Source organism: Rhinatrema bivittatum, chromosome 12 (assembly GCF_901001135.1).
Source record: "Rhinatrema bivittatum chromosome 12, aRhiBiv1.1, whole genome shotgun sequence".
Classification (NCBI taxonomy): domain Eukaryota; kingdom Metazoa; phylum Chordata; class Amphibia; order Gymnophiona; family Rhinatrematidae; genus Rhinatrema; species Rhinatrema bivittatum.
The window spans coordinates 53,330,834-53,355,260 of NC_042626.1; the positions used below are offsets into that span (position 1 = coordinate 53,330,834).

The following is a 24,427-nucleotide window of genomic DNA, read 5'->3' on the forward strand; positions in this document are numbered from 1 at the left end:
GCAAAACACACAGTATCACACCATAAACCTAGTGGCAAAAGCAGATAAACGTTTACACTACTCTACAAGGTCCTGCATGTTTGGCTGCATGCTGTGGCTATCACTAAGAATAGTTTCTATAAAAACTAAAAACAAAATATATTAAACTCAAAACAAAATTACACATGCAGCAGCTACTTCACAAGCTTTTTCCTCTCAACGACAGTTTGATGATCATGCTACAAGCTCACAGACATGGTGAAAAAAAAAAAAAAAAAAAGACCCACAGACCCTGGTCCTTTGCATTTGGCGGCGCTATATAGTAGATATCACATTTAGAGAATAAGGATGTTAGAAGGTCAGCTTCCTGGATGGGCACAAAATGAAGCTAAAGTGTACATGCCTACCTTACGTTTTGATTGATGACACCAAAATCTGCAACAGGGCAGACATTCTGGAAGGTGTGGAAATCCTGAGGAGGGAGCTAGAGTCTGGCAGCTAAGATTTACTGCTAAAAAATGCAATCATGCATTTAGTTTGCAAAAACCAAGGGAGCAGTACTAGATAGGGGTGGGGTGAAATTCTTTTGTGCACAAAACAAGAGCAGGATATGGGGTTGATACCCGAGCTCTTAAGGGTGCCTAAACAGGTAGATAAGGCCATGGCTAAAGCCAGAAGGATGCTTAGGTGTAGAGCAGGAAAAATGAAGAGATATTGCCTCTGTATAAGTCTCTGGTGCGACCTCATTTGGAGTACTGTGAACAATTCTGGAAGCTTCACCTTCAAAAGGATATAAACCAAAGAGAACTGGTCCAGAGGGCAGCTACTAAGATGATCAATGATCTTCAGCATACAGTATATGGGGTCAGGACTTAAAGATCTAAACATGCATATGAAAAGGAGGGAAAGAGGATACATAAGAGACATTTAAATACCACCAAGGAATAAATGCAGAAGAGGCAGGCCTCTCAATAGAAAGGAGGGTCTAGAATGAGGAGTCATGGGATGAGGGTGAAAGGAGTCATCTAAGGAAATGTGTCTTCACAGAAAGGATGGTGGATGCATGGAACAGCTTCCCTGTGGAGGTGGTGGTGAGAAGGACAGAATCTGAATTCAAGAAAGCATGGAACAAGCATAGAGGATCTCCGAGGAAGACGGAGGGAATATAAAGCAGCACAGGAGATCAAGGACATAAGAACATAAGAACATAAGAAATTGCCATGCTGGGTCAGACCAAGGGTCCATCAAGCCCAGCATCCTGTTTCCAACAGAGGCCAAACCAGGCCACAAGAACCTGGCAATTACCCAAACACCTAGAAGATCCCATGCTACTGATGCAATTAATAGCAGTGACTATTCCCTAAGTAAACTTGATTAATAGCAGTTAATGGACTTCTCCTCCAAGAACTTATCCAAACCTTTTTTGAACCCAGCTACACTAACTGGATGCACTGCATGGCCTTTATCAGCCATCATTTATTTTTTCTTTTCTATTTAAAATATTATTCATCTTCAAAATTCTATAATATAACATTCATAAACTCTTACAAGACATAGACGTCATTACTGACAAAATCAACACGACTTGACGCGGTTTAAAGGCCATTGAGATAGCCTATTTCTGCGTTCCAGTAAGTTCGTTATTCTGTCATCCAGTCTCTGAAATCCACTGATTATACTTATGATCTGGACTCTATGCATATGAGAGGAAGCAGGCTTGGATTGCTCTGGGAGGTTCCCCTAATACCTTCGTTGATCATGCTTTGTTTTGCCCTTAGCCTCACCAATTGCTGCATTTACCTTCTTTAATATTGTATGAACAAATTTTTTTTTTTTTTTGTAATTTAACTTTTTATTTGGACAAAACAAAATATAAGCCAATAATTTCCATTCAGCTACATCTCCACAGAGATAGATTATCCAAACATTTTTATGTTCCCTACCCACCCCTCACTGAAACATTACCCCCACATAAACAGTAACAAAGTATGTATAGATATAACATCTGCAATATACAGAAATAAGGTACAATGCTCCTGCCATTCCTTTTGAACACAAATAAAAAGGACAGACGTGAGTTCCATGCATAATGTATACGATGTGATGAAACAGTACACTGAGATGCCAGTGGTCATCCTGGGTACCAATGTCCCTGAAGCCATTTATCAAAGGGAGCCCATATTTTCTCATATTTAGCCAAGGTATCTCTGCGGAATGCGGCGATTTTCTCCATCGCTCTAATGCCCATCAGCTTTGTGACCACTAATCTCAACTGCGGTGTTTCTTTCCGCTTCCACCACTGTGCAACCACTAATCTAGCCGCTATGGCCAAAATTATCGCAGAAGTCTCAAGGTGGCTATCCCCTGTTCCCCAGGCCACAACCCCAAAAGCCACATGTCTGGTTGTAGCAATGGTTCCGTATACAGCATGTCTTTGGCCATCCCTTGAATTTGAACCCAAAAAGCTTGAATATTCAGACAAAGCCACCAGACATGGAGAAAGGTGCCCGGGTCCTTTTCATACTGCCAAATGTTCGAAATCTTGGGGTACCACTTCGCTAGTTTAACAGGACAGATATACCACCCGTATAACAGTTTATACTCATTTTCGATCATAGCAGTAGACGGAGTGACGGCCTAAACCCAAAAAGCATGTATCCCACCATTCATTGTCCCAGCTGCCCGCCAACTCCTTCTCCCACCATATATTAGATTCAGCTATGTGAAAAGGAGCTCATATTGTAGGTATCTTACGACCGTCATAAATTGCCTCTAGAAGCTTTGTGGCTTATGTGTGAAGCCCGTGAAGCTCTGGGCTTAACTAATCATAGGTCGCAAGAAATCCTGGTATTCTCCATCCAGAGCTATAGCACAAGATAAGGCACTGTATGTATTACAACTGATTCGTGCACTTAGCTTGAATCCACTATCAGCATATGTAGTCCTGAAGTCTGTCCTCCGACATGGCAGTGTTTCGGAGTGTGTTACTCCTTCTTCAGGGAGCTTCAGGAGCCAAGGTTCTGTTAATGCATAGGATGAAGCTATTGTGGTCAGTTCATGGCTGGAAGTAGCGAAAAAGAAGCGGTGCGTGACAAAAGCGCTGCCTGCTAGCGTTTCCTCCTGCGGCTGACCTACGATTAGTTAAGCCCAGAGCTTCACGGGCTTCACATATAAGCCACAAAGCTTCTAGAGGCAATTTATGACGGTCGTAAGATACCTACAACATGAGCTCCTTTTCACATAGCTGAATCTAATATTGTGATTATTTCAAATTTTCAAGCTATTTTTTGGGGTTTTCAGTTGTGCTGATATGTCCCACCAGCATCCAACAGTTTATATATCTTTGACATTAATTTAGGTTTCTTATGTACCAAACAAAAACCTTCCAGCAAAGAGACTCCGCGTGCCAGATCTCTGGAGACCTCGGAACTGTGGAGAAATTGACGTAACTGAGCATACACCAAAAAATCAGCCTGGGAGAGACTATATTCCCTTTGCAATGTTGAAAAAGGCTTCACAGCTCCTACCTCCCATACCTGTTGTACTCTATAAAGTCCCTTGTCTGCCCATGGTTGAAATGACTGAGAAACCCGGCCAATGGGAAAGTTGGACAGAGATCTAAATTGGGCCTGGAAAAAACATCCTGTTTTCCCAGTCAAGCGTTCCCTCCAATTATACCATATCGTCAAGGGTCAATGCAATGACGGCAATATGGAGGGTTCCATCAAAACAGGTCTCTTTCGATCCCATAAAATGCTCTCTGGGGGCTCTCTACCCATCCCAAAGCCTTCAATAGTCATCCACTGCTTCCTATTACCTAGGATGTGGTATTCTATTACCGCTTGGATTTGTGAGGCTACATAGTATTTTTTTTTAAGTGTGGTACACCCAATCCTTCCTTAGCCCTGATCCTGTACATAACCATACGAGAAACCCTTGGAGGTCTTTTTTTCCATATATAGGAAAGGAATTTCTTTTGTACAGCTGTGAACCATGCACCGGGGATCAGACAAGGTAATACCTGAAAAAGATAGCTTAAGCGGGGGAACAAATTCATCTTCACGATAGCAATCCTACCCAGCCAAGGTACATGAAATCTATCCCATTGCTGCATATCCTTATACAGGTTACTAAGTAAAAGCTCATAATTCACCTTAAAGAGATCTTTATGTATGAACAAATTTTTAATCAAAAAGAGAAGAGTAATGACTACAAACTGTTCCAAACTTATGCGAGAGAGAGTGTAAGATGGCAGAGAAGCCAGGAAATGACAGAGAAAATAGTGGCGGTTGTGTCAGACAAAATGGTGAAAGATCTCCAAAAGCTTATGGTTTGAGCAAGCTTCAGTCCACAATGGATGAAATCAGGGAAGGTTTTGAATTGCAAGCTCAGAAAATTGTGGTGGTTGAGTATCACAGAAATAGAGAACGGATCACATGAGTCAACAACTAAGCAAAATTAAGGAAAGAAAATGAAACTATTGGGGCACAGAGGATCAAGAAAATAGAGGCCATAGGAATAACATAAGAGTTGGGGGTCTCCCTAAAATGATAAGAAACAGTGAACGTATGCAGTTTTTTTTTTAAATGTGGCTGCCGCAGGGTTTGAGCCTGAATGTGGAATTGGAGCCAATCAAATGCAAAAGAGCTGGTCCAGCGAGGGAAAATGGAGAGCGACCTAGACTGGTCATGAATAGGATTCTAAACTCAGCAGACAAAATGAGATAGATTTATTTTTCTTACGAGCCAGAAATAATCAAATTTAAAGGGAGAAAGATTTTATTAAGAGGCCGATGCAATATAGTGTGCTCAGCCTAGTGCTCAGCTTGGACGTGTTAGAATAACTACCGATGCAGGAATGGGATTAGCATGTACAAAACGTGTTCCAAACAAGTGCGTAGCTAATAGCTCTCACCACATAAAAACGCCACGTAAAAGAGGCTATTAGCTATTACCCCAGATGCAAAAAAAAACCGCCACATGCCTGATGTGCACTTTTTAACCTGGAAAATGTAACGCTAGCTCCAGAGCTGGAGTCAAGTCTTGCCGCGCAGCAAGGGCTCAACTAAAAAAAAAAAATAAATAAATCAAAAATACTGCTTTTTTGTGATTCCTCCTATTTGGTATTATCGCAATACTGAGTAGGAGGAACCACAGAAAGCAGCATCATGAAAAAAATAAAGCTTGACGGGAAAAAAAAAAAAAGAAAAAGATTTCGGGGCGCACAATATACCCCCACAATACGCATGCTCCAGGCCGTGTATATTGTGCCAGTAAATTAGCTGCCGTGGGATAAAATGGATGCTCGAATCAAGCATCCGTTTTCATAACCTGTGCACATTTCCTGGGCAGCTGATGCCAAGGACGCACTAGGGATGCACAATTGCTGCAGTGCTTCATACCTATATTACTACTTTACATGAATTGTTTTTAGTGCATGTAAGAAAGCTGTGAGGCAAACATGCTTTTCACGTTAAGTTTTTGTCTCATGCTGAACGCGGTTTCTGTGTTTTGAAGATCTCTCTTCCCATGCTTTATATTGGGGGGGGGGGGGGGATTTTGGTTGTCGAGGGCCGCAAACCGATCAGGTTTTCAGGATGACCCTAATGAATATGCATGGAGAGATTTCCACACATCTGAAAACCTGACAGGTTTGTGGCCCTCGAGGAATGAAATTTCCCATCTGTGCTTTACGTGACCTTTGAAAGGTTGCCGCTTGCACTGCTGCTAGTAGTATACAGCAGGGCAATATGACCTGTGACTGGGTCAGAGCCCCGATTTTATTTACTGGCTTTGTGACTATCCAGGGTCACCGCCTTTGCAAATGCAAGCTTCTTTTGTGTTTTGTGGACAGACAAACGAGCTTGTAACCCTGATCGCAGGGGCTCATCTCACTTGGGCTCTGACGAGCTCTCTAGCTGCTTGGAGTCTTTGTACAATGAGTGCTGCTGCCTATGCCACTGGAACAGTCACACCTTTATTTAGTCTGAACTATGGTATCAACTTTGTTCTTTAATTGCCAGGCGGTGCTGAGTTAGGAATGGACTAGATAGTCAGCTCTACAGAGTCCTCAAAAGACATTTGGATGGAACGGCTATGATAACATGGATTTTTTTTTCCCCAATGAGACTGCTCATGTCATTGTCCAAAAACAATCCCAGCTCGTTTGTGAACAAACGATTTCATAAGGGGGTTAGTACTAGAGCAGTCAAGAAGACTATCCATTCATAATTATAATGGCTTTTGGATGAAATCTATCTTCCTAGAGAACTTGGCTCTGTATATGCATATTGATGGTTTAGGAGAATTTCCCATAGGCGCATCCTCTGGTGGCTGAACCTGGAAGAAGGAATGGCTATCAATTCTAGAGAACAGGGGTCCTGTGCAGCCTTTTCATTGAGGGGTTATAGGATATGTTTAAGTAGACTGTATGTATATTTAGTAAGTGAATGGGTAAGACTGCGAGTGTGCGTGATGGTAACTGTTAGTGCAGATCATAAATAACAATGAAATTGGAAGGAAATGGTGGATACCTAAATGGTTCTAGGTGTTGTGCTAGAGAGTATTGGGATTTTTTTGTCTACGAGTCCTTGCTGGTCCATGCTATGCAGTTTGTAATAAGCCAGTATAGCCTGGATTATGGTTAGGGTAAATTTAGTTTCATTGAATGTGAACGGTTTGCACTCATCAATTAAGCAGAAGAAAGTGCTGGATGGGTTTGAAAAATTAAAAGTACATAAAGCACTCAAAGCTGAGACAGGATTGTGGGCAATGGTATGGTTTCTCATCTTTCTCCAGAAGACAAACATGGGATGGCCATACTGATCCACAAAATGCTTCCTTTTGTTCAGGAAAAAAAACACTAAAAGATGAAGAGGGAAAGTATGTTGTGATGTTGGGCTCTCTATGTTTTGAAATTATATATACATATAAACCATATGGGTAATATTTGGAACATTAAGCCCATTTAAAATAAAATATATCCTTTCTACCATAAAGTTCAGTGTAGTACTCAGTAAAGATCTATATAATATCTGTTGTATTAGTATGGAGTAGTCCATGTTTGTCCTTAATACCTGTAGTAATAGTAATATATATATCGATATAACATTGTCGGATCATACTCCTTTTTCCATTGGTCTTGGCCTAGGAGACCCAATCAATTCTGCATTTACATGGAGAATAAATCCATATTTAATAAATGTTAGCTTCTGTAAATACTTGCAGAAAAATGATCATTTTACTTGGAATTTAATAAGTGACCTGAAGTATCTCCAACATTATTTTTAGAAGCAGGAAGGTGGTGAAAGGATATTATATTGCATATGTGGCAAACACAAAGCAAGCAAGAGATGCAGAGATACTAAATCTGTCCAAGCTTCTACTACAGGAAAAAAAGCAATCAAATTACTCATATGTCTTTAGAATGAAAATTAAAGTTAGACAGAGCTCAGGCAGCCCTCAATCACTTGTTACACCAGAGGGCAATTCAACCTATACATTTCCATAAATACCAATACTATAAGTTTGGGAATACAACTTCTAAAATCCTGGCATATATGTTGGAGAAATTACTTACCTGATAATTTTGTTTTCTTTAGTGTAGCCACATGGACTCAGGACCAATGTGTTATGCTCCCCTGATAGCAGATGGAGACAGAGTCACCCTACATACACCCCTGCAGTGACCTCAGCCTTCAGTATTCTCTTCAAAAGCCACTGTGGACATACTATTGAGAAAAACTTGATTAAAATATGATTAAAAAAACGGATAACCGCAATTGTACTCAACCAATCATAAACACTGAACCCCAGTAAGAATATAGATGCCCTAATCTAGCGAATGGATGACGTCTTACCCGTAATCTCCTGGAATAGATAAGCTACTCCACGAGCGAATCCTTGGCACCGTACTTGGGCAGCCATGGACAGGATGCAGAGTCCATTTGTCTACACTAAGGAAAATGAAATTATCAGGTAAGTAATTTCTCCATTTCCTAGAGTATAGCCAGATGGACTCAGGACCAATGGGATGTACAAAAGCTACTCCCGATTGGAGCGGGAGGCTGCCCGTGATCTGGTTAACAACGCCCTTGCAAAAACTGCATCCTCTCAGGCCTATGCGTCCAGGCGATAGAACCTGGAGAAGGTGTGCAAGGAGAATGATGTCGCCGCTCGGCAGATATTGACAGGAGACAGCAGCCTAGCTTCTACCCATGAGACCACCTGAGCCCCTAGTGGAATGAGCTTTAATCTTTAGAAGTTAAATGGCTTTCCTGCTTCCACATAGGCTACGCGACCACTCCTTAATCCAACGAGCTATAGTAGTCCGTGAAGTGGTTCGCCCTGCTTCCTTACACCATGAAGGACAAACAGGCGGTCCGTCTTTTGGACTGGTTCTGAAACTTCCAGATACTGCACCAAAATTCTACTGACATTCAAATGACGAAGGTGGTAGTATTCTTCCACATCCTTGTGCTTATCTGAGATGGAAACAAAACAGACTGATTCAAATGAAACTGAGACTACCTTGGGCAAGAAGGATGGAACGGTACAAAGCTGTAACACTCCTGGAGTCATCTGGAGGAATTGTTCCCGATACGACAATGCCTGCAGTTCAAAGATGAGACGTGCCGAGAATACAGCCACCAGGAACACCATTTTCAAGGTTAATAAACGCAAGGAAAGACTGCACAGTGGCCGAAAAGAGAGCCCTGCCAAAAATGTCAATACTAGATTAAGATTCCACAAGGGAACCATCCACTGCAGGGGTAGTCAGAGGCGTTTCACCCCTTTCAGAAACGGGCCAAGTCCGGATGAGCCGACAGGCGGGTTCCGTACACCTCGCCCCTGAAATAGGAGAGAGAAGCTACCTGGACCTACAAGGAGTTAATGGTCAAACCTTTATTCACGCCATCCTGCAAGAATTCCAGAATTAGTGGGATTTTGATCACCCAAGAGGGGACATTGCTTCCTCGCACCAGGCCTCCATATTCTCCAAACCCGCACATACGCTAGGGACGTAGAGAACTTCCAAAAGTGGAGTAAGGTGGCAATTACTTCATCAGGTGAGCACTCTCAAGGGCAGATTGCAAGATAGAATCGAGTCAGGCCCTGTGTGGTGGGAGGCACAGGGGGAACTCCACCAGCAATCTCTGCATGTCTGCATATCATGGACACCTGGGCCAATCTGGAGCTACTAGTAGGACTAATCCCCTGTGGTGCTCAATTCTGCGAATGTCCCTGCCCAGCAGGGGCCACGGAGAGAAGGCGTATAGCAACTCTTCTTCTGGCCAGGTCTGAACAAGAGCACTGATCCCCAGGGACCACTGATCTCTTCTGCGACTGAAGAATTGGGGAACCTTCGCATTGTGGGATGAGGCCAGCAGGTCGATGGCCAGGAGACCTCAGTGATCTACTATCAGCTGAAAGGCTTTGGCCAGCAATGCCCACTCTCCTAGATCTAGACTCTCCCTGTTTAGAAAGTCTGCTCTGATTTGCCTTTTCCTGCAATGTGGGAGGCTGAGATCATCTATAGATGTATTTCTGCCCATTCCATAAGGAGCTCTATCTCCTGTGACACCTGCTGGCTCTTGGTTCCACCCTGGCGGTTGATGTAGGCTACCAACATAAGAAATTACCATGCTGAGTCAGACCAAGGGTCCATCAAGCACAGCATCCTGTTGTAACCAGGTTACAAGAACTTGGCTAGTACCCCAACACTAAGAAGATCCCATGCTTCTGATGATAATAGCAGCAGAGGTCATTCCCTAAGTAAACTTGATTAATGGCAGTTAATAGACTTCTCCTCCAAGAACTTATCCAAACCTTTTTTAAACCCAGCTACACTAACTGTACTAACCACATCCTCTGGGAACAAATTCCAGAGCTTAATAGTGCGATGAGTGAAAAATAATTTTCTCCGATTAGTCTTAAAATGTGCTACTTGCTAACTTCATGAAATGCCCCCTAGTCCTATTATCCGAAAGTGTAAATAACAGATTCACATCTACCTGTTCTAGACCTCTCATGATTTTAAAGACCTCTATCATATCCCCCCTCAGCCATCTCTTCTCCAATCGAACAGCCCTAACCTCTTTAGTCTTTCCTCAAGGGGAGCTGTTCCATCCCCTTGGTTGGCCTTCTCTGTAACTTCTCCAGTGCAACTATATCTTTTTTGAGATGTGGTGACCAGAACTGTACACAGTACTCAAGGTGCGGTCTCATCATAGAGCAATACAGAGGCATTATGACATTTTCCATTTTATTCATTATTCCCTTCCTAACATTGTTTGCTTTTTTGACTCCTGCAGCACACTGAGCTGACGATTTCAATGTATTATCCATTACGATGCCTAGATCTTTTTCCTGAATGGTAGCTCCTAATATGGAACCTAAAATTGTGTAACTACCGCATGGGTTATTTTTCCCCTATATGCAACACCTTGCCCTTATCCACATTAAATTTCATCGTTGCATAGTCCGAAATTACACAGACCGCTTGACCCTGGATTCTGTGGCTTTTGAAGATATGCTAATCTGACTGGCTGGGCTTCCAAGTGATTGATGTTCCAGAGGGCCTCTTCCTCGGTTCAACGTCCCTGGGCCATCAGTTCCTGACAGTGAGCTCCCCAGCCCCGGAGGCTCACGTCTGTTGTGAGAACCAGTCAGTTCGGGGATGACAGGGGTACACCCCTGCTCAGTTAAGCTTGCTGCAGCCACCACTGGAGCCGAGAGCATACTCCCATCAGTAAGTGGAGAAATCGAATAGTCGTGAGACTGAGGGTTCCAAAGTGACAGAAGTGAGCGTTGAAGTGGTCGAATGTGTACCTCTGCCCACAGCACTACTTCCATGGTTGCTGCCATCAAACTGAGAACTTGGAGATAGCTCCAGACAGCCAGGCGGATTGTGCTCATCAATTGACGCACTTGGAACATCAACTTCCTTATCCGCGTGGTCAGAAGGAAGACATTGCCCTGATTGGTGTCAAACCGAACTCCCTGGGAGGGCTTGAGACTGCTTTTGTCCATGTTTACAACCCAGCCGAGTTCCTGAAGCAAGGAGGTCACCCGGAGATTCTCTTTCACGGACTTGGCCTGGATCAAACAGTCATTCAAGTACAGGTGCACCAGAATTCCCTGATTTCTCAATTGCTGCCACTATGACCACCGTAATCTTGGAAAATGTTCTGGGGGCAGTGGCTAGGCCAAAGGGCAGTGCCCAGAACTGATAATGGCAACCCAGTACTGCAAATCGTAGGAAATGTTGGTTTTCTTGATGGATTGGAATATGTAGGTAGGCCTCGGATAGGTCCAGGGAGGTTAAGAACTCTCCCGATTGAATGGCCATTATCATGGAGTGTAGGGTTTTAACGAGGAAGTGATTTACTTGCAGATGTTGGTTGATGTTCTTGAGGTCCAGGATGGGGCGAAAGGAATCTTCCCTTCTTGGGTACGGGGAAATAAATGGAATGCCCTCTATTCTCCTGGGGCACAGGAACTGGGATTATATCCCTCATCCTGAAGAGAGTTGTCTCCACTGCTTGCTTCTTGTGCTGGGAGTGGCAAGGAGTCATCATGAATATGTCCCGAGGAGTTCTGTGAAATTCCAGCACATATCTTTCTCATATGACCTCCAGAACCCATTTGTCCGAAGTGATCGCGACCCACCACTGGTAGAAGAGGGACAGTCGACCCCCTATTGCCTTGTTCTGAGGGTGGGTCAGCAAAATTTCATTATGTTTCGGGACGAATCCGAACCCTAGCCTGCCTCTCTCTTGGGCTGTCAACTACAAAAGGACTGAGACCTCCCAAAGGATCGAGACCTCCTAAATGTTGAAAGCGTTGGAAGCCCCTGGATTGACCCCTCATAGGTGATGGGGGCACTGTAACTGCTTCATCTTCTAGTAGCCAGACAACTGGAGATTCACCCCATTTACTGGCCAGCTTTTCCAATTCGCTTAAAGGAGTGATCCTTTAAAGGGAGGTTGCGTCTGCTGACCAATTCTCCAGCCATAGCTGTCTTCTGGCCGAAGTACAGACTAGATCCGAGCCCGTGTCAGCTAAAAAGACAGTGGTGTATTCCATAACTGTTCTGGAATTCACTCCCAAGTCATCCACCTCCTGAGAGTGGAGTAGGTATGAATGAGCTACAACAAGAAGCAATCTGTAAGGTCATTGCAACTGCATCAAAGGCCTGTTTAAGGATAGACTCCATCTGTCTATCGTGCACATCCTTTAATGCCATTCATCCCTCCACTGGGATAGCTGTTTGTTTAGAGACAGCTCAGACCAGCACACTTACTTTAGGGAAATCCAAATGCTCTCTCACTGCCAGATCCAGTGGGTATAGACCTTCTAACGCTTGTCCCCCTTTAAAACTTGCTTCTGGGGCATCCCATTCCAGGTCAATCAACTCCTGGATGGCTTCCAGTACTGGTAAGTAGCAAGAGGCTTTCCGTAGGGAAATCAGAATGGGATTCTACTATGGTTCCGTCATATAGGCTGCTCCAGAAAGTTCCAGCATCTTCAGGGTCTGGGAAACCAGGGCCGGCAAATCATCTATATGGAAAAACCGTAACGGTCTGATACGGTTTTAAGCCAGGGGAATTTCCCCATCTTCCAAAGAATCTGTATCTTCATCTGTGCTGTCCAGGTCCCTGCCAGGGATACCCTTGGTAAGGCGAGGCATGCCTCGAGGTCTGCCAATAGGACTGGGAGAGGGAGGATTTACAGGCTGAGGTTTCATCCGAACAGGGGCAAGTGAAGTAGCAGACTGCACCTGTACAAAGGCTTGAAGGCCCTGGAAAAATTCCACCCAAGAGAAGGCAGCCGGGTCTATGCCTGGCCCAGGAGGTACTGGAGAACGTGCTGCTAAATTTCCCTCTCCCATGGATGACCCTGTCCCAGGGGTATTCAGATCCGGGGTTCTTCAAGTTAAGGTGTGGCTAACCAATCCTCTGAATGGGAGGAGTCGGGTTTAGCCAGGTCTGGGTAGGTCAACTCTCCCTGGGCTTCCTCACAGTGCTGACATAAGTTGGAATCCGGGCCAGACCGTGAAGTCCTAATATGACGACAAGCAGCGCAGAGAAAAAGGCGCTTATGTTTCTTGACTGCCAGAGCACCACTGGTGATGGTAACTGTGCATTGTCGGCTCGTGCTTAAACTTTTATGCGCACAGATTTCGGGTACCTAAGTGGGACGCGCACGCACAGCCTGTGTGCCCAGATTTACCTTTATTCTGTGCTTCGTAGGTTGTGCACATATGTACGTGCACCATGTTATGTGTGCAGCTCACGTGCAGGGTTGATGCACACCGCGTACCGACCAAGCCTAAAATGGGGCCTAGCTCACCGGGGGGGGGGGGGGGGGGGGGGGGGGGAGGGGGGTGTGTGTGTGTGTGTGTGAAGCACTCAACCCGCTTGGAAGCCCATTTCCCCTTACCCCAACAGGATTGGGAACGACATTAGAGATTGGAGGAAATCTTACCAAAAATTCCTACGTCTCTGAATCAGAAGGTAACACTTTTTTTTTTTTTTTTTAACTTACCTAGGCTCAGCACTTACCAGTTGAGTATAGAGACAGTCTCTGGTTGCAGGAGGAGAGGGCTTTGGCCTTCAGTGCCACGCTCATCTTCCTTGCTGCTTAAGCAGCTACCTTTCAGCTGCTTAAGCAGCAAGTAAGCAAGTACACACCAGGAACCGGCTACCGGACCAAGGCTCACCTCTGAGGGATCTCGGAAATCACCTCAAGAATTCTCAATTAGGGAAGGGACCTTTAGGTGTCACTGCAGGAGAGCAGGGCTCAATTTCTTTCTCCAATTCAAATGTAGAATTTCCCCTTCCAAAAAGTACAGCAATCCCCATAGGGAGAGGTACGTCCACCATCTGCTGAAGATGGAGAAATACTGAAGGACTGAGGTCACTGCAGGGGTAAATGTAGAGTGAAGTCAATTTTGAAATCTGACTCAGTCTCCATCGGCTGGCAGGGGAGCATAACCCATTGGTCCGGAGTCCTTCTGGCTACACGCTAGGAAAATATCAGTTTCAATTGCTTCTAATGTTTTTGGACTGATATACTAATAAAGAAAATTTACAAAAAAATTATGAACTGATCCCTTATGCTGTGTCTTCACATTCCTACGGTCTACTGATTATAATATACCTAGCTGAACATAAGGTGAAATGTAAAATTACCTATTCATTTTCTTTCCCTTAATCCTGCCAGACCAGTCCAGAAGAGTGAATTACATCCCCTGCCAACAGGCAGAGCAAAGAAGCTCAATGCTATCTACATGCTCCCTGCAAAAGATCTGCTGCTGCATTCAGCTCCTCAGTATCCTATGTTAAGATAATGGAAGACAACTGTTTGTTTGGTTTCCAAATCACAATCCCAACCAAAACCTGATACAGTCAAAAAGCTTCATTCCATGGCCATTAAACTAAATTAGATAATCCATACACCAAGGTCATGATTAAGCCAACTACCTACAGAGTTTGCAAATATTTATTCGCTGTTAGTTTTCTGAACTTGTCAGTTAGAGCCTTTGATCGTCATGGCTTTCCTGAGTGGATTCTGAAGTGATCTGGCAGAACTACAGAAAGAAAATTAACAGGTAAACTTAAATGTCACCTTCCTATTGTCCGTGCCAGACCAATCCAGAGAAGTAATTTATACCAAAGCTCTATCCAGATCAGGTGGGATGAAGCTATGATAGCTTTTAAGACTCCTGCATCCAAGGTATAGCCTCTCCCAGCCTACACCCACCCACCCACACATCAAGTTGCTTAGAGCAGGGATGCAATGAAGACAAGGGTGCTGCTCTGCTATTTTCCCCTGGAAAGACAGTTTCTGATTCTGTCTACAAGGAGTCTTGCACCCTCATCGAGTGGGCTCCCCAGCCCTCTGGGATCTGCAAATGCTTGCTGGAGGAGCAGGTTGAATCATCCATCTCAATTCCTCCTAAAATAAATGCCTTAAAAACCTCTGAAGAACCAAAGGGAGCACTAGATCTTTATAAGGGAAGCAAAGTCAACTTTGAGCTGACACTGCTGTACTGACTTTATACATCTAGCTGCGTAACCTAAGGGCCTCTTGCACCATGGTTGTTACTGGAAAAGAAAACTGTATATCATCATGTTTTATGTTTCTGCATTACCTCACACCTTCCCATCATTAGAAAGCAAAAGCATAACTCATTAGTGTTATGTAGCATAGCAGAAACTGATGCAGGAGATGGCATCAAATATTAGACATGCTGGGGGGCCTCCAAGTGAAAGAGATGCTTCCCATTTTCATGGATAACAACAGCAGCAGCACAATCAAACAATATAATCTCTGATTTGGGTACATTTTAATAGTTGAAGTGGTGGAAGATGCCACAATGGATTAGAGAGGCAAATAAGGTGGGGAAATAGGTTCACTGGAAAAAATGTAACCTCCATTTCCCCATTCACTCTTGCATAGACTACACTTGCTTTTGGATATTTGTACCTGTGTTCTTTTGCAGCACATCAAATTCACCTTATAGAGAGCTTGCTCAATTATCCAGTTACAATTAGTAAGCAAATCTACCTTGAAAGGCATGGCCTAACATCAGATCTAACCCTCAGGCTTGTATATGCATTCATGTGCTAGATCAGATGTCTTTCTTTCAGACTGGTAACACATTAATAGGTGCTGCAAAAGCCACCTTTTACAGCTCAGATTTACAATCCTCTGGCACAACCAGGGCCAGATTTAGAAATAGGCAATATAAGCACGTGCCTTGGAGTGCCAAATTCAGAGGGTAGCAAAAAACTGGAATGCTCCCTGCCAATCTTTAATTTCCAAGGGGAGGAGGATGGAACCTCTTGCCCCAAGTCCTATGCCATAGTCACCATCATCTTAAATCCCAGCCTAGGCACAACCAACACAAGTTGACATCTCTTTTACCATAAAATGGGCAGATCACGCTCAGTGGTTACCGGCTTATATGCAGGCCAAGGGTTTTCAGAACTACCCTGGACTCTGAAACATGGACAGAAAAGAGGGGAGAGAAGGGATGTTGCAGGGGCAGGGAGTTAAAGCCTAAAAATCTGCCATCAAAATTAATACACCTAAGTGATCACAAAAAGTATGTAGATAGATATATGGGAAGTAAACTGCCCAAGGCCTTCATTTTGAAAAAAAAATCCTTTCAGCTACATTTCTGTACCCAAATCCATAAAAGATCCTGGGAAGGTACAAACTCAGGACCTTCTTTACCAAACATTTTTCCCATAGACACAGAATGGAAGAAAATGTTTAGTAAACAGGATCCTTAAATTATAAACACTGTGGGGACAGGAAAATAAATAAATAGAGTACCCGAATGTAACTCGCCTTCAGCTAAACAAATAAGTAATTAAAGAGTCCGCACTCCCTGTGCATGGAGAGATGCAGAGAACCCTGTCACAGGGCACTTCTCTTCTTCTTTACACACACACACGTGTTTGTAACTAAGGGTAGGACCCTTATTTTCACACACTCATGTACTTGCCACCAGTTTTGCAACAACCGCGCTGGGCCTTGGGCAGCCTCGTAACAGCAGACCCCGGAGCCTGAAGGGGCGGAAACAACAACCGACCTTCCCCTGCCTGTGAGCCATCCCCCTCCTCCGCGCGCGAGATATTAAACACACAAAAACTCCTAAATCCCATCACTCACCTGCCCAACTTCTGCCACCACCGTGTTACTCCATATACTCCCCTCGGAAACACAACTCGCCTCCCCAACCCCGTGGTTACTTCCTACCCTCCCCCCACCTTTGAAGATTGGCGCGCTTTTGCCTTCCAGAGCCGCGAACTTCCGGCGCCCGGCCCGTCTCCGTCACCTAGGAAACGGAACACGCCTTCCCGCCGGGAGCCTCGCAGGGAACTCTGCTCAACCCTTCCACCCCTTTCCTCATAACGACCAATAAAGAGAGAGAGAGCAGAACGCGTCACGTGGAAAGAGAGACTGCGTCACTGAGAGGAAGTGGAGTCATGTGCTCTTTGTTTTTATTGTTACTGATAGTATTATTGAGGATTTAAAGGCATAGCACGAGTGCAAAGTTAACTCAGGTAAAAAGAGGTCCACTGATAAAAAAAATAGTTGGAGCGTGTGTTTTTCATAGCTCTTGGCTCTTTCATTTTACTTAGTCTGTGTATTATTTTGGTAAAACACATGTAAAATTGTCATGACAATAAAGTTATCTGAATCTGTTGCAGATAAATGGTTCATTTCACGAGCACTGAACTGAAGCAAATGTTGGTTATATGTCAATTACAATTGTGCATCGTTTTTGTAAAAATTAGCGTCAGATGGAAGTCCTTTCTTAAACATACATCATTTTCATGCAGAGAAAGGGGAAGGCCCCTGTCCTCAGATGGTTACATCATAGTCCTTTATTATGATGCAATGTCATGGAAACCTTCATTGTCTGGCCAAGGAAAGGAACTTAGCAGGCAAATGCCAAATGCTGCCTTAGGCAGTTCCCAACCCGGAAGTGTGTCCTCTTACTCCTGCAGCAGCAAGGCAGCCTCCATTGTTTATTTTTCCACCATTGGGCCGCGCCCCCTCGCCCTCCCTAGCCAGCCAATAGGGGGCGCTCGCACGAGGGCGGCTGCCAATCAGCTGACAGAACCCAGGTCTTCCCTACTCCCCCCACCCCGCGCGCCCGATGAGGTTGTCATGCGTGCTGACGTCAGGCCGCCATGTTGGAGAGGGGAAGGAGGAGGTGAGAAGTACTGCGGAGTCGGAGATCCTGGTGCCCGGTCGCTGCCCGAGGCCTCCCCGTTCCCTATTCCCCCCCCACCCCTGGCCTGAACCTCGGACATAGAGGTGAGTGCCTCTTCCACCGATCTTAGGAGAGTCTGACACTTTTTTTCTCTTAGTGCTGCGGCGGGGAGAAAGGGATAGGTGGGGATACCTTAATGGTAAATAAATAAATAGACGCAAACAGCAATAAGGAAAAAAATGTGCTGCTTCCCCCCCCCCCCTCATCAAAGTATATCAATACTATATATAAGGTGGGTTACAGCAAGCCTTCCATACTGCCGATTTACAAATGAAAGGTGAAAAGATTATTAAAAAGTGCTGAAATTTGACTTCTTTTCGTGAGGAATATTTTTTTTTGCTAAAATGATGATATTGAGGCCTGCCGGGCGTGCAGATTGAAGGGTGAGTTATGGTATTTATCTGTTTTTATTTAAAGGCATTTAGTGAAATATCCAAATCGCGGGGGAAGACATGGAAATATTTCTGTCTATTGCCATGCTGGAGATTTTTTGCCCCTGACAAACGAAAAGTTGATTAGACTCCCATTTTTTAGTAGTTCAAACAGGAGCCCCGGGGGGAATCACAAAATGATTTTTAAACATATTTTCTGCGTTGTTGTACATTTTTTTCTGCTATTTTTTGTTTCATCGTGTTTGCATTGTGTATTTTACCTTTGATATATAGACGAGTTCAGCAGGTCTGGTTTATAAAATGCCAATGTGACCTTAGCTTACTGTTTTAATGGGGAAATATATTTTACTGCTGATCTTTTTTTTTTTTGAGGGGGGGGGGTCGGTTGATAATGTTGCTAATGATTGTTGCTGTCTGCAAAATCTGTTTTTGCCATATCTTTAGTGCATTTGGCACAGTAAAATTGGATTCCATGTAACCTGCTTTTCACTTTTTAAAATGTTAAAATTCCTGGTTGCAATCATTAAGACTTTAATCAGGGATTTAAAAGTAGCCTCAAACAACTGAGGTTTTTAGATGAGTTTTGAGGATGTACCTGAATACAGTAAGGCAGCTTATATGTACAGTGGAATATGCTTACCATATCTTCTGCTGATTACAATATGACGTAGGTCTGATCATGTGAATTCTGGGTGCTCCCTACAGCTGGAATGTAAACAGATCTGAAGCTGGGGAGAGACAAGGGGAAATGGAGCTTTTGTGATCCAGAGAGGATTGTGTTTCAAGCAGAGAGGGAGGTTACTGAAACTCCTAAGGTAGACAACCAAGGAAACACGAAAAAGGGCCTGGCTTTGGTGATTCCTGCTTCATTTCACCCTTTGAGCTATAAGGAAGTGCTGTTGTCACATTTTATTTTAAAGCATAACCATGGGAATGGTCAAATTTATTTTTATTTTTGTGTGTATGTGTTTGCTCTGCTTCTGTAGCTCCACACTATGGAGCCCCAGGTGAATCTGAGTGTGAATTTCAAAGGTGAAACTCAGAATTTCTTGGTGTCCGACTCACAGAAGACAACCTGGGCGGATGTTGAAACCATGGTAAGACGCTTCTTTGCTGTAGTAGCCCACTCAGTTCTGATGTCTCTTAACATTTAAATACAGAGAAAGCCTGTTGTAATATTTTTTCCCATAATACCTTAACTAAAGTTACCTTTAGTTACCTTTTTTTATAACTGAATTTAAAAAGGACTTGGATAAGTTTCTGGAGGACAGGATCATTAACAATTATTCTTTATGGTCCCCTAAATCAGACTTGATGAATGGGTTTTTCTCCTCTACCAGCAGATAGAGACAGAGAACAAAAGTCTTACTGTACACTAGTACTTAAGTTACTGTACCACCTGCAGTTGCTCAGTATTCTCTGTCTTCAGTAGATGGTAAGGTCCATTCTGCAGACAGGTGGTTGGTGAAGGAAGAATGGCAACCAGGGGTGTTAAGTCTGGTTTTGAAGTGATCTTCCTGGTGGAGCAGGGTCAAGCAGGAGGTTGGTGACCCTTAGGGCCTTGTATCCTGTACCTGAGGAAGATTTTGATAGCCAGTGATGCTGGCTCCCTCATGCCCTAGCCTAGACTCTACTGTCAGAAGACAGCTAGAGGAAAGTGTTTTCTTCTTTCTGGGGTGTTGATTGTGGGAGGTGTGTTCCCTTTAAGTATCATTTAAAAACAAAGAAGAAGAATCCTGCAAGAGGCTTAGCAGCAGCACCACCTTTTGTTCCAGACAGGAGCACTGCAGCGGCTTTTCCCATGGCGCGTGCTGCGGAGGATGCAGTGATTTGGCAGTAGGGAGGGAGGACCTTCTTGGAACAGGGGGAAGCTTTGTGGCCATGTGGTGCTGAAGAAGAGCCACTTCTGCAGAGTGTGGGATGCATTGTGTGGCCTTTGGGGATCCGCACAGTAAGCCCTTCACTTTGGGCCTTTGGCTGGTTTGAATGGAAAGTAGTGAGGGTGACTCAGGACCTCCCCGTTGGCGGTGGATCAGAAACAAGCAGCAGCAATAGCAAGCGTCTGTTGCAGGGTTTGACACTCATGCTGCAAGGAGTGGTCCCAGCATTCATTTTGCCCCCTTCCCCTGGTCTTGGCTTCTTTTTTCCGGCAGCACACAGTTTGCAGTGGGACTGCTCTCGCAGCCCACCTTATCAAACTCCGGCCTCCAAGGTCTGTGTATATCCTTTGTGGGTGGTGGGGAGGCTCCTCTGGAATGTTTTCGCTGGCCGGAGAGGCTAGAGAGGGCTGCCGCGAGGAAACATCACATACAGGCTACTGTGCTGGGGTTTCAACAGAGTGGGAACAGTGGCCCTTTCTTTCTCATGTTTCAAGATGGTTAAGGGCCCCTGAGTCTCTGCGGGCTAGAGGTGCATGTGGCTAGAGAGATTCTGCAGGAGGGCCCTCCGTTATGCCTTGGGGCAAGGATTCAGCAGAACCTTTATTGCACTTGGATTTGTATCTCAAGCTCTGGTGGACCTGGGCCGCATTTAAATAAAAAAAAAACCTGAACCGGAGGAGAAAGGAGAAGACCCAGTTGGGGAAAGTCTCCGTGGTTCCAGTGGGGTGTTTCCATCTCATCGCGTAGTTAAAGCCTTAGTGGTGGGCAATGTACAGGGTGCTGGCCTAAAGGTGGACAGAGCCATGGCAAAGTGTATCCTCCTTCAGAAGAGTTCTTGGAGTCGCTGCCTTGATAGTGGCAGTATTTAATAGGTCCTCTGTGGCACTTCTCAGGACCGACTTAAAGGTATTTTTTGGGGTTTCTGTCTTGGACTTTAGAGCAGCTGTAAGAACATTAAGAAGTTGCCATACTAGGTTAGACTGTGGGTCCATCAAGCCCAGCATCCTGTTTCCAACAGTGGCCAATCCAGGTTATAATCACCTGACAAGTACCAAACATTAAATGGATCCCATGCTTCTAATGTAAGTAATAGCAGTGGCTGTTCCCTAAATCAGCTTGTTTAATAGCTGTTTATGGACTTCTCCAGGGACATCCAAACCTTTGTTTTTAGACCCAGCTACACTAATGGCCCTAACCACATCCTCTGGCAATGAATTCCAGAGCTTAATTGTGCTTCTACACTTGTGTGCAGTATTTTCATAGTGCAGGTGTACTTGTGATGAGAGTTACAGATTCTAGTTGTGAACTCGGAAGAATCGCTCTCAAAGAAGGAGATGGAATATCTGGAGTCTAGTTTGGTCTTTATTGCAGATACTTTCTTGGACGTGTTGAACTCTGCGATCAGAAATATGCAGCGAGGTGGCTTCCCTGGTTGCGCAGTTGGAAAAGAGATATAGGATCCCAGTTCCAGCTTGGTAACTTTTCCTTCATGGGTAGGCTTCTGTTTGGGGAAGATCTAGAGAAGTTTGGAATATTCCAAAGCACATACATTGCCAGCAAGCAAGCCTTAAGGGTCCTTGTAAGGTCTTCCCTATTCAGATATTCAGGAAGACTAAGTGTTATAGACCAGGGAAGCCTTCTGCTTTGCAGTGTCAGCAGCCCTCAATGTCTCCATCCTTTCTTAGGGAGGGGGGAGGGAGTCCACAGGAACTCTCAAGAGGGCACATGCTTTGGCTCTTGTGGATGAAAGGGTTTTCAATGAGGTTAGCTAGTTTATGTTCCAGTGCTACATATGGGGGAGCTTTGGTCTCTGTTTTATAAGTTATAACCAGGATAATGTCGGACCAACAAGTTCCTCTCATGGCAAGAGATGGCTGCGTCTTAGATTTTACGGATCTGCTGGTTGTGTTTCCTGTATGGAGGGAAGCCGTAAGGTTGCCCTAGGGCGTCCTTTCCTCTTGGCTGCAGTAGTTTCAGTTTCAGGGTAGAAATGGGGTTTGCGCCATAATTCCATTTCTTTAGTGAGGCCTAAGGGGGCACATTTTGGCCTAATTTAGTTTTACACCAAGGATTTGCATCTTTGAGAGTTTCTTCGGAGACTTGCAACAGCCCCTCATTCGTTCTCCAAGGTGATGAAGGTAGTAGCAGCAGCTTTGTGCAAAGAAGGAATTCTGCTGTGCTATTATTTGGTTGACTGGCTTATTCGAGCAAAGTCCAGGAAAGTTTGCCTACAGTCTGTTCATAAACTTTGGCGAGACCAAACTAATTTCATCACAGAGTTTGGAATGCCTTCGGGGGATGCCTTTTGGGGCAGAGTAGGGAAGGTGTTCCTTACAGGACAGGATGCTGAAGCTGCAGGGAAAAATTCATCATTTGTTGCGCTAGAGGAATCCCAGGATCTGGGATTATCTTCTGTTCCTTGGATCCGTAGGGTCTACACAGGTCCTTAGGTGTCTCCTCTTGTGGGAGCATTGCAGACAGCCTTTCTGTTGTGGTGGAGTCCCCAGTCAGAGGTTTTCGAGGTCCGGGGAAGCCATATTAGGTCTGTCCTGGTGGCACTTGCAGGACAGTTTGTCCAGTAGCATGGAGTTGAATGTTCAGGATTGGATTGTCTGAAAGAATGGGGAGCCATTTGTCAAGGTCAGACAGCACAGGACTACTGGTCAGTGGCGTAAACCTCATGGTCCAACAATCATTTGGAAACATGAGAGATCGGGAATGCTTGGGTGTTTTTTCTTCCACTAGTCCATAACAGGGCAGTAAGAGTTTGGTCAGGCAGTGTGACAGTGGTGGCATACATCAATAGATGGGGCCATCAAGTGCCCGGAGGTGGCCTTGGCGCTAGCAATGTTAATTCACCAGGCAGAGTGACATCTGAGGACTTGTTGGCAGCTCCTGTGGCTGGGGTAGGGAGTGCGCAAGCGGATTTTCTCAGCAGGTACACTTTGGATCCCAGAGAGTGGAGTTGGTGCATTATTCAAGGCAACTTGGGGGGGGGGTCCCCCTGTTGGATCTGATGGCAACAAGACCTAATGACAAGGACCCATGGTTCTTTAGTCAAAGATGGAAGGCAGGCTTAGATGGCCTTAAATTGTTTTCCCAGTCATGGCCTAAAGATGCATTTTCCTAGCCATGGCTGTTAGTTTGTACTCCTTAGCCATTGATAGGTAAGGTAGTTGGGGGCATCGAAATACATTGAGGCAGGAATGGTACTGCTGGCTCAGGAGTGGCCCAGGCAACTGTGGTTGTGAATTTGGGGAGTTTCAAATTAGGGGATCCTTAGGGCTCGGTCATATTGCCAGGCTGCTGTGTCAGTTGTACAATTGTCTTGGAGCAGTTGGATTCCTTTTATTTCTCAGTTTGGCCTTTGAGAGGAGAAGGTTAAGAATTTAAGGATTATTTGGAGAAAGTATTTATAACTTAAGCTTCAGAATAGGAAACCCTCTACTTCCCTTGCGTATGTGTGGGTTGGAAGGTGTTCAAAGCCTGGTGTCAAGAGGTGGGGATTGTCCCACTTCAGGCTTAGTTCAACAGTTCCTTTCACTTTTTCCAGAGAGGATTACAGAAGGGACTAGCTCTGAACTCTCTTAAGGGGCAAGTGCTGGCATTGGCTTGTTTCAGAGGGAAAGTTCATAAGACTTCATTGGCCTCATCCAGATGTCATGAGATTTCTCAAGGGATGTCAGTGCTTGCATTCCCAAATTTGGCAGGTGGTTCTACATGGAATTTTACTTTGGTTTTGAGGACCTTATATAGTTCCTCTTTTGAACTATTGTAAAGGGGCTATTGAAAGATCTTATCCTGAAGAAGGTCTTTTTGGTGGCTATTTGCTCAGTGTGGCATATTTTAGAGCTACAGGCTTTATCATGCGTGGATCCTTCCTTCAGTTTACGGAGGATGAGGTTTGCTTTGGAATTATGCCATAATTTTTATGGTTTCTTCATTCCAATTTGTGGAATTGCCTGCTTTTACAAGGTAAAAAGCTTCTTCTCTCCATGCTAGGGAGCTTCATGTTTTGGAAGTGCTCAGGGCTCTCCTGAGGTATTTAAGGGACACAAACAGCTTTCACAAGTCAACTTATCTGTTGATGTTCTTCAGTGGTCTCAACAAGGGTGAGATGACATCAAAAGCATTGCCAGATGGATTAAGGAGGTGATAGCCTCTGCCTACGTTGGCAAGGAGCTACAGGTAGGCCTTCAGGCTCATTCATCTAGGCGCAAGTTGTGTTGTGGGCTGAATGTCAATCAGTTGGTGTCACCACTGGAGATCTGTATGGTGGTGCCTTGATCATCTTTACACACTTTAGCCAGACATTACAGGCTGGATGTTCAGGCTCCAGATTTAGTGGTGTTTAGTGTGTTTACTGTAACCTGGTCTTTT

At 44.6% G+C, this 24,427-nt stretch overlaps 2 protein-coding genes across 11 annotated transcripts in view; one reads left to right on the forward strand and one right to left on the reverse strand.

The window, feature by feature from the left end:
• BRCA1 (BRCA1 DNA repair associated) overlaps positions 1-16,874 on the reverse strand; it is a 218,592-nt gene extending 201,718 nt beyond the window's left edge. For 3 of the 4 annotated variants that reach the window (XM_029573188.1, XM_029573189.1, XM_029573186.1), the window contains exon 1: positions 16,665-16,756. The gene's annotated coding sequence lies outside the window, so the exon portion shown is untranslated. The other variant, XM_029573187.1, reaches the window with a different exon arrangement.
• Positions 16,875-17,661: 787 nt separating this feature from the next.
• NBR1 (NBR1 autophagy cargo receptor) overlaps positions 17,662-24,427 on the forward strand; it is a 99,778-nt gene continuing 93,012 nt past the window's right edge. For 4 of the 7 annotated variants that reach the window (XM_029574248.1, XM_029574250.1, XM_029574251.1 and 1 more), the window contains exons 1-2: positions 17,662-17,819; positions 19,154-19,264. In XM_029574248.1, the coding sequence (XP_029430108.1) occupies positions 19,163-19,264 (102 nt within the window). In that variant the 5' untranslated portion in view covers positions 17,662-17,819; positions 19,154-19,162. Of the gene's footprint in view, positions 17,820-18,138; positions 18,159-19,153; positions 19,265-24,427 lie in introns of those variants that run through there. The other 3 variants (XM_029574249.1, XM_029574254.1, XM_029574253.1) reach the window with 3 other exon arrangements.